We start from the raw sequence: 11,131 nt of genomic DNA on the forward strand, positions 1-11,131 counted from the left end.
TTTTCTGTTTGTTTCTACATTAAATATAAAAAGTTATGAATAAACTATACATGAATTATTAATTAAGTGCAATAAATTTAAATTAAAGCAAGCCAACATTTTTACCTTTTGTTTAAGTCAGGCCTGATGGAAATAAATTAGTTTAATAGCCTAAATAGCTTTAATAGCCTATGGTAATAAAAAATTAATTCGATACCAGTTAATCAAAAAAGTTTCTAATAATTTTTTGTCAATGAATAATTATTAAACAATTAGTAAATTTTAATGTGAAAAAAATCAAAAAGTGTTTTTTTTATAGTAATTAATAATGAATATTTTTAATCATATCATTAATGATATGTTCAATAAAAACATAATAATTGACATCTGTTAACATTTCTGTAAAAATGAAAAATGAAAAATAAAAATTTTTTGGGACTTGACTAACTACTTAACCCGAGATTTATTTATACTAATTATTCACTTATTCAATTCAACTCAATGGATCATAGGACCAACTGTTTAACTACCATTTGTATAACTTACCTCAGGATTTTGAGGAAAACGAGTATCCATTGGTGTTGTATAGGATTTATTACTGCCCATGGTACCATAACCTGAACTATTGCTAGACCTTGGTGGTGACAGGCTGCGTTCATACCTATCACAATATTAAGAACTATAAATCAATAAAATTCAAGAGACATTATTTACAATAGCTACTACATACATTTTTCTATGATTGCCAGTAACTGGTTGTTGCAGAGCTGTTTGTTTTCTAGGACTAGTTACAGCTGACATACCTGCAACATTTTCATATTCACTCTCATATCCTTTTGGAGAACTACTGTTGTCAGCACGATAGGAACAATTTTGAACATGGCAACCTCTGAAATATAATGAACTGAACAGTTTAATAATTCTACATAATACTATGTGTTACATACCTTCTGGGTGAACCATCCGGGAAAGGTGGAATTACAGTAACTGTGACAAGAACACTAGTCTTCAATAAATCCACCATTTGATCATGTGAGAGTGTGACAACAGCTACTTTGCATATCTAAGATTGAATATTAATTATTAAAATAAATTAAAAACTGTACTCATGACATAGGTCATATCATCATACCTCTATGAGTCTGGAGTTTTGCCTGAGACCAGCTTCCCAAGCAAGGCCAGATTTTTCTACTTGTGTAACCAAACCATCGGGTTGAACATGAAACCCTAATTGGCCTAAGGAATTGCGGTGTAATGATAGTTCCTGGGCAACAGAACCCTGAGTTACTGCTCGTAATCTAACTACAACTTCCATCAATTCATCTCTATCACCGTCACTGCAACCTTCATGCATATGCAAGGTAACACATTCTCCCTCGTGGTAATATATTCGTAAACTATAAATAAATATACACATTGTGTTATATTTTAAAAATATTAATTATTTTAGTTAAAGCTTACAAAGCAATTGACACCACAAATACATACCTATTAGTTTGAGTTGTCCAGCCCAATATAGACTTGCAAGGTACAACTAATAATATGTCATGATTATTTTCTTCTACAAGGACCATGGAGTCTGATGATATAGCCAGAAGACAGTGTCCACCAATAACTCCATTGCCTTCTTCTAACACTACTTGCCAACAAATAGCACCTCTTTGAGAAGCGTCAGGCTGAAATCTTGGTCGCCACCTCTCTTTTTTCTTACTGCTAAATGACAGCATTGCTGTAACAAAAAATATTAATTAAATTAAAACTCTTTGTGTTATCTAAAATTACAATTAACTTACAAAACTTTTGCACTGGTTCAATAGTAGTATTTGATGATTGATTTAATGTTAAATCTTTTAAATACTCTTGCCTTGTACGAGTTGCCATTGTAGCAAACTTTTCAGATCGATGAGCAGCATTCTCAGCATTAATAACTGCAAGTTTATAAGTGTTAAACAAATATTTTAAAACAAAATTAGATTGTTATGTTATATTTATATTTACTTTTAGCTAATAAGAAGTCACTAAATTCTTTAGATTTCTTGAACACTGCTTCTGAGGGAATTGGAGGACCAAACATTTCAACCTCTTTAGATCTTGTAACGGCAACACTAAAATTATGATTGACAAATATTAAAAATAAAAAAAACTTACTTTAAACTATTACATGATCATTTAAAAGTCATTGGTTATTACCTATACTGAGTATTTTCTGTACATGGATTTATAACTCTGACCACAATAAATACATGTTGAAATTGAGAACGAATATTTTTTGGAGAAAATGGCTGAGCTCCAGGTTCTTGAAACACGATTGTAACAATATCATTTCCTATATGACGCTTTCGAAGAAGCTATACAATTTAAAAAATTTTTTTTAATTTTTTATAAATTAAATACATTTTATAAATATAAATTAATATATATATATATATATATATACCTGTTGCCTGTTGTTTGGAGTAAATGGCAACATGGTAGACACATGGAACATGATTTCACAGTTTTGAAATTGACTATAGAATGAATAAAGTCCAGTGGAATCAGCTATAAGATATAAAACGTTTAGGATCTCAACAAATGATCTTAATATAAATTAGATTTTATAGTGGAGACTTACTCTTGTTATCTAATCCTGCTCTGTATTTGTTAAAACCCTTTAGTCGTACTCTTTGAGCAATACTGTCCATAAACTGATAAAATGCTAATCCTGCTTCTTCATTATTGTACATGTGTTCTTCAGTAAATTGTCCAGCACGACAATACATTACTCCAACTTTGTAGGTATGAGAAATACCTTGTTCATCTAGACCTAACAATAGTTCTTCGACTCTGGTACTTGACACGCCCATCCTTAAACTATAATGTAAGTTTGATATTTAGTTAATGATCATAATGCATTCAATAACTTAAATGGTAAATTATTTTTACCATGAAAGAGGAATTTCTGGAACAATATATTCTAAGACATCTTTTGTATTGATATGTTTAGAACTACTGGACAGTTTGATGTTAGGAATAGCATCTTCGAGAATAGAACCACGAAGAGTTTGCAACTAAAAATAAAAGAAAATAAACGATTAAAAAAAAAAATATAACACAAAAACATATAATATATTTATTTATATAGATTATTAAAATGTATTTACTTCACTTGTTCGGATAATAATTCGATATCTAAACATAACTAATGGATTTGAACTACAACCATTAGATGTTAAATCAGTTTCAACTCTTTCTCTTTTTAAACTGATAGCAACAGGTCCCAATGTCTCATCCATTCCAAACCAATTCTGGTGATCTAAACAATTAATTTTTTTGTTTATGATATATTCCAATTATAGCTTAGTTATTATACACATAAACAAAGATTTAAAATGCTTCTAACTATTATTAAAGTATTCATTAATACATTTAAATGATAATCATTTAATTTCTTCTTTGCAATTGCCAATTAGTAGCATTTAACTACACCATTTAGAATTTTTTTTTTAGTAGGTAAGTAATCAATGCAGATTTTGTCATAAATGTTAATATTTTAATAAATTATAACTATTGTTGGTTTTTTTAAGGTATTTAAAAATAAGAACTTAAAAATTTAAATCTAGAGTATATGACCGCATACCTCATATTGTGAGATTGTGATGAAAAAGTTCTCTTGTTTTTTTCAGTTTTATCAGAAAATCAAATTCAAAATTTTAATTCAATGAACTTTTTATCGGTTCATCCTAATATCTCTTAAATGCAAACATTTTACTGGTGTTTATTAAAATGAAACTTTTTCATTCATGTAATTTTTAAATCAAAATAATTCGAAACAATATGTGTATATCAGTCGGTGAACCATTTTCATTCAACCAATCCAAAACCAAGAAATTCGCTGTTAAATTATACATGTACTACGTACTATAAAGTTTAATTTAATAAACATATTCACAAAATATTTAAAGATTTGCTGAGTTAAGACTTTTTTGATCCCAAGCTAAAGATGTGTCGGAGTGATATGGAGGATATTTAATATTCATATTTAAAAATTGTTGCGACTATTTAAAACCGTGTATGAGAATTCAATTTATACTTAAGACAGTGCAGTTTGGATGGACTGATTATCCCGGGAAATATAAAGGCCTAATGTAGTTTATCACGTCTTGTTTTATTGCTTCGAAGTATATCTATGTCGTATGTATAGTGGTCGGGATTTACCCGTTTTCGCCATAGCCTTTTTCCGCCAAAAACAAAAAAGGTACAATTCTCGTTTCCACCAAAAAAAACTTTGGAAACCAATGGTTTTACATTTTAAGCAATATATGATGTTGTAAATATAAAATATAGGAATGTAACATGTAGGTACTAGCAATTACATTTGTAAATAATTGCGAAGATATAGGTACAATCGCTTTTCATAAAAAAATTTAAAAATTGAATGGTAGTGATCATATTTTATTTAACATAATAACCATTAAATTACGTATTTTTTAAATAATGGTTAAACGGTTTTTTTTTTCTCAATTGTATTTTTAATGAACTTTTAAATTTCAATGAATTTTCTATAAGTAGCTCGCGCATTGCACTTTGTAGCCATCGAAAAAATTATTCATTATAATTTATATTGTCTAAAGATTTGAAAAAATATTTCTTCATATTAAAACATTATTTAGAAATCAGCGTACCTATATTATGAACCTCCTACCCCAAACTAATAACCTGACGGAGCCTATGGGTATAGTATAGTATAGTATAGTATGCTACCTACTAGTAATATACAGACATACAGTTGAATATTATTTATTATTACGTAAAGTACCTACTAACTAAATTAGTACAGAAGTAAGTAGCTATCGTAAAGTTTAATGTAATGTTAGTATAATATTATATTACCTTGACCGAAAAAGAACGATCGATAATACAAATCTCCTTCGTCGGTGGTCTCGATCAATTTCGAATATTTTTCAGGGCAGATACTGTCGGTCCAGTGCGTTTCTCCGGATTGAAACTCGAGGACCGATATACCGTAGGCCATACGCGGCCTGTGGTACAGTTTTCCATTATTTAGTGTGGATATCTGTCCAGCTTGGGTTCTCTGCGTCAAGCTCACTTCTCGTTCGACTTCACCGCCGAGTTCGTTTCGAAAGAACGGACAGCTATCACCAAGTACAAAATCATCATATTTAGAGGAATGAAAATATTATAGGCTATTTTAATAATTTTAAAACTAATTCAAAATATATATTAACAATGCACTTAGCATGTCAACACCACGTTACATTAGTTTTTGCGTAATAACAAGATTACAATACATAGAAAAATAGTTTCGCACGAAAATGAACCACTCAAGTTATATGCGGTTATAATTATGAAACCAAATTTATTTATATACTGGGTAAGGAATAGACAATATTTGACATAGCGTTTTATTATATTTTTCATATTGTTAATACAAAAAAAGTTATCATTATTAATATAAAAATCGTCATATTTTTATGTTTTTCAAAATCGAATAACATTGTTTTAAATCATGATATCAAAAGAATAATAACGTTACGTAAAATATTGTCTTTTGTATAAATTTGGTTTTTCAACTGTGCAGGCTGTAGTCAGAGCGGTTATTTTTAGCGCGAAACTTACTTAAGTACATAAGCTCGTTAATCGTTATACCAATAACAACGACGACGATGTATGCCATTGTTTAATACGCATTTAAATCGATTTAATAAAGGTACCTGTCCAGTAGATTGTTGTGTTTGCCGTCGCCGAGGTCTTCGTCGCCACTGTCTGGCGTGGATGACCTAGCGGCAAGCATGGAAGCGGCCGAAGCACCAGTGGCTGTGTTCCTCCGCCTGGACAACATGTTTTGGAGTTTTGATGCCAGGCCCACAGTGGCCGTAAGAGATTGGACGTCGTAATGGGCGAAGCCACGTCGTTTCTGTCGCTCATCGCCTGTGAAGTCTGCGCATCCAACGCCCGCCACCTGTGCATTGGAAACAGGAGTGCCCGGCAGACCGCCGGAAGTCGCGTCGTCCGTGGTCCTGGAGAACTTGTTGTTGGCTCCCCAAAACTTGTGGAATTTGAGCCTAAGCTTTGGGCTGCTGGAGTTAGGACCTTGGGGCGACGTGGTCGTCTTGTCTGCGGCACCCGCACCGGTACCGCCGTTACTCATCGTCACAGTTGACGCAATCCTATCATCGGGCGGCGTGTCGACCGGCATTTCTCGGTACGCGAATTCTCGGTTGTTACCTGTATGCGGAAACAATAAAACGGTGTAAGGAACGGTAGCGTTTGAACTTCGATGAAAAATAAAATGTAAATAATATGCTATATGCACGCCCAACGACTGTACGTGATGATATTATGAGCAAGCCCGGATGGAGGTTAAGTATTCTATAGAAGACACACAGTTCTGCATTCAAAACATTTTTTAAAGAACAAAATAAAAAAATGCACAAATCGTATATAGTAAGAAAAATGATTAAATTATAAATTATTATTACGATACAATTATATTTGATAGCAATAACTTGTAAATAACTTGTATGATTAAACTAATAAAAAAATAAATACATTGTATGAAATAGTACAGGGAATTTCTGTCAATTTAACAACTTTAACGCATACGTAATGTATGGGAATTTAAAAGTGTTTGATTTCCAGCATATTGATTGATTTATACTGAAGCAATAAGAATTCTACAAAAAACGTGTTGATATGAATTTTTAAAGTCTGCTTATGAGTGAATTTCTTATAATTTATAGTTTTATCACCTCAAATTCTTAAAAGTTAATTTGAAAAAATTATTATACTCATATTTTTGAAAAATTTTAAATTTAATCAATTTAATTAACTCGAAGTTGACATTAAAAATTTGAGAATGTAAAAAATCTGATCTTCAATAGACTTAATTACAAATTTAAATCAGTTCTCTGTTATAAAAATGTTTACCTGAAATATGTTTAAATATTAGTTAAACAAATATTTTGAAAGTAGTTTCGTGTAAGTAGGTATACCTACAATGATCCTTGCGTAATAATTAAATTATATAAAATAACAGATTCACACAGGACGAACTTGTGAGTATATTATTTACAATAGATTTACCACATTTTCACACTACATAGAAGAGGACTTTATTTGTGCCAGAACGTTTTTATTTTTTTATACGTACATATTAATAAGTACTCAATAATATTTAGTAAATAAATGAAAAGAGTAGAAAAAAATGAATCGATATAAATAAACACTTTAGATTGTCTTTAAGCTATAAAAATAAAAACGTTACAACATGCATAAATTTATTTTACATGTGTGATAAAAATTTGATAAGGCTACTGCGAATACTATCTCTGAAAATGTGTACCGCTTAAAACCGTTTACATTGATGAATTACGGTGGTTTGGGGTCTTCTTAAGTTTCTAAATTAGTGAAAACGGGATTGTGAATAATGTAGCAATTCAACTATGCATGTAGTGCACATAATATGTAGGTGCGTGGTATTACTTCGTAGTTATGTATACTAACACAATAAATTATTAATTGATATTAGGTGTTTTTGATCAACACACATTAGGTAACAGTATAGTATAGTGTCGTAACGCTTAAAATATAATTAGTGTTACTGCAATAGCAGTAATGTTATTCGCTTTTACCACAAAGTATTAATATATCTTTGTTTAATAATTTATGAACGTAATTTCTATTGAATTACTCGGGTAATTTGCTAGTTTTGTTAATTGTTTCTCTAATACCAATGTAAAAAAGGTAGTAATTTTTTTTTTTTTTTTTTGAATATGATAATCGAGAAAATTGAATTTTTTAAGTGGCCAACCACTGAGTAAGTGCTTTATTATGTTCCGGAGCACAATGGTCTTTAATCCGAGCGCGGAGGGGAGGATTAGCCTTAGATTAATGATTAGACAGGACGACGTATTAAAAACAAACTCACTGTTTCCGTCGATCATGTCCAACACGGTGGGGCGGTAGTCCTGCAGCAGCGCGAAGAAGTTCTCGCCGGCGGACGCCCTGCCCGCCGAATTCCGGTCCGAAGATATGACGTCGATGGAACCGTGACTACCGTATTCTCGTTTCAACAGCGGGCTGGCCATCGGCCGGTCAGTGGCCGCAGCCCGAGAGTCGACGTACGCCGAGCTGCCGCCAAAGTGGTGGCCGGCGCCGACACCGCGTTGTTGACGATGCTGCTGCTGCTGCTGCTGTTGCTGTTGTTGATGGTGGTGATGATGGAGGTGGTGGTGGTGGTGGTGGTGGTAGTCTGAGTGGTGCGTGAGCTCCAGACTGGAGTTGCTCCGGTACAACGGATCCTGGACAGACCTCTGCTGCTGTCCGCGGGTCGACGACAGGCCGGCGTTGGTGCGGGCCCGCAACACATTGCTGTTGTAATAGTCCATCGCTTGGGCCGCATGTTGACGTGCCGTGCTAGTGGAGGTGGTGCCGCCGTTACGCGCGCCTCCTTCTAGGCCTATCATCACAATCCACTGCAAAACGAGAATTAAAAAACCATAAGTACACTGTGGTCGAGAATGATGTGAAAAAAAAATGTTTACACGTAATTATTATTTATGCAATATAATATTAAAACATGATATGACCTACCAAATTTTAATAATAAAGAAATATGATTCTTTTATTTTTAGGAATTTCGCTTACAAAAATAACACGTACGACGTAATAAAACGGTTTGAAGTTCCTGCAGCTCACAAGACTCTATATAGACGTATATTGTTTATACCACGCGGTACCAGACATTTATTAAGTGTATCTATCTATTCGCCAATATACGAATATTGAAAAAACTAAACTTTTACCTACTATTATTATTATAGATTAATGATAAAAAATAATGTAGCATCTAAAATGTATACGATTTATTGCGGTACGGACAACTGGACAAGTCACAAGTGTGAATTAGTTTGCAGGCGCGCATTTATGATTGTTCGCAAGTCGGCATTCGTATATATATATTATACATACATGCAGACGGTTAGAAATGTATCGCACGTTTTTTGTTGATTTTTTTTTTTTTTGGCCAACGTTGCAGATAAGAAGGACGGCCGACGATGAATAGCCACTGGTGTAGTGCCGCGTATGACTGCTAATTATTGTACACCACGCGAATCTCCGATTGAAATGTGTACATAATGTACGAGTATACTCCTATAATATTATGAATAATTCATCATAAATTCTCTCCCGCGCGTTGGGTTAAACTTCAATGGCGTTATCGGAATACCGCCAATTTATGAATAATACATTTTGAAAATTCGGCGGAAGTTTGAATTTGAGAATAATAAGAGAAAAAATTAAATAAAAAAGGTTGCCGGAAAACGTGTCGCCTGCTATTGTAGAGAAGAACAACGTTGACACAACCTGTTACGTAAACTTATGTAAAGAAATCCATCGCATATATTTTTTTCAAATTACAAATAAAATATGTAAAAATATGTTAAGGTTCTTATAATACTTCTATATATTAACATGAGAGATATCTACTAGTTAGGCCTTAATTTAAATAACTATTCGCAAGCACCTATATACGTATTTATTAGATCATTGTGTATGATATTGAAATTTAGATACTGAAAGTAAAAAATTATACGAAAACAAACCTCGTGCGTATGGAAATTAGAAGTGATATTTAAAACTTAAAAATTCATATACAAACACGCGTTTAGTTATGTTTATCATACAGGGTGTATCAGTAAGATCTGAACATATTGGATAGAAATTAAATTTGGATATTTTATACATTTTTGGCTTTATAACATTGTGATACACCTTGTAGTTTATACCTATATATATATATTAATATATTTATCAATTATTATACAACAGCAGCAATAACGCATAATACTAACAGTATCTTGGGACCGCGGAAAAAAGTACGATACAAATCAAGTCGGTAGGTTTAAGGTTTCGAATACAAACAGTAAATACTAAGTAGTAATGGCAATAAAATATAAATTAAACAAACGCGAAATAGTTAATTAGTTATAAATTATAATACACCATATATTATAATATATATAATCCAATTTATATCCATTATATATTATAATAGAAATTTGTTAATATAATGGACATATATGGTTATAAATTATAATCAACTATTTTAAATCTTTTGTACTACATAAGTGATTTGTAGTATACTAGTATATAATATATACCTACAGTAAACGAACTATATACTATTTGGTTATAATGTACAATGCTAATGCTATATAGTATATACACTGTACATTAACTAATTTATTTTTTTACGTTACCAATAGTTAAGTACCTACAGACTTCAGTAATTTATGAATGCATTATTTTAATTTTAAGTGTACTAGAGTATATAACAATTTTTTTTTAAACAAATTGAATGTGTTTCACATTTGAATACTATTGTAATTGAATATAAACATTTTTTTCAATTAAATACTGTGTCATTCAAGTAGTACCAACACACTACTACCCCCTCCTACAAACATATTCTGTAAACACCATTAGGTAATACACATCGTTATTATTATTATTATTATTATTATTATTATTATTATTACTGTACTTATGGTCATCTCATGTTCTACATGAATAATATGACACGCCAAGCCTATAAGAATATCCGGCTCGACCATCGTCGGCGCCACGTAGGTCGTAACGGAAGACGTTGGTCTCAAAAAAACATAAATACGTCGGTGACAAAAAATAAATAAAATTGACCTCTTATGCAGTATGCACCTAATATTAAATCGATCACAATCCACATTTTGACACTCCATTCCAGCCCTACGGTTTTTATTCAATTATATTATTTTTTCATTTCAAAATACAAATTTTTAAGCATGTTAATATAGAAGATCGAATACTTAGAATGGATTTTGTAACTTTACGAATTTAAACCACGTGAAAATTTCATCATACTTTTCTACGTAGTCAAATCCATAATATTATATATTATTGAATTTATATAAAGCTAGGTACATATTAAAATAAATAATGATATAATAGAGAGACAATCTAAATAAAACTGAAGAAGCTTTCCATCGTTTTAAAATCAACGAATAAAACATTCAAACCTCATCTACCACAGAAATCTATTTTAAGACACCAACCAGAAGGTTTATAAGGAAATGTATCTTCTTTTATTATCCATTATAGGGCTGTGAAT

The 11,131-nt window shown here is 31.7% G+C and overlaps 1 protein-coding gene across 2 annotated transcripts in view; it reads right to left on the reverse strand.

Annotated features, from left to right (window-relative positions):
• LOC112601583 (signal-induced proliferation-associated 1-like protein 1) overlaps positions 1–11,131 on the reverse strand; it is a 41,531-nt gene that overhangs the window by 4,088 nt on the left and 26,312 nt on the right. For both annotated transcript variants that reach the window (XM_025349283.1, XM_025349282.1), the window contains 15 exons: positions 7,910–8,456; positions 5,694–6,207; positions 4,852–5,114; positions 3,123–3,274; positions 2,905–3,029; positions 2,594–2,832; positions 2,417–2,520; positions 2,170–2,327; positions 1,978–2,084; positions 1,773–1,907; positions 1,468–1,708; positions 1,112–1,376; positions 927–1,042; positions 710–868; positions 526–640 (listed from right to left, as the gene is read on the reverse strand). In XM_025349283.1, coding sequence (XP_025205068.1) covers positions 526–640; positions 710–868; positions 927–1,042; positions 1,112–1,376; positions 1,468–1,708; positions 1,773–1,907; positions 1,978–2,084; positions 2,170–2,327; positions 2,417–2,520; positions 2,594–2,832; positions 2,905–3,029; positions 3,123–3,274; positions 4,852–5,114; positions 5,694–6,207; positions 7,910–8,447 — 3,231 coding nt within the window. In that variant the 5' untranslated portion in view covers positions 8,448–8,456. Of the gene's footprint in view, positions 1–525; positions 641–709; positions 869–926; positions 1,043–1,111; positions 1,377–1,467; positions 1,709–1,772; positions 1,908–1,977; positions 2,085–2,169; positions 2,328–2,416; positions 2,521–2,593; positions 2,833–2,904; positions 3,030–3,122; positions 3,275–4,851; positions 5,115–5,693; positions 6,208–7,909; positions 8,457–11,131 lie in introns of those variants that run through there.

This window comes from Melanaphis sacchari, unplaced genomic scaffold (assembly GCF_002803265.2).
Source record: "Melanaphis sacchari strain LSU unplaced genomic scaffold, SCAv2.0 Contig7_pilon_pilon, whole genome shotgun sequence".
Classification (NCBI taxonomy): domain Eukaryota; kingdom Metazoa; phylum Arthropoda; class Insecta; order Hemiptera; family Aphididae; genus Melanaphis; species Melanaphis sacchari.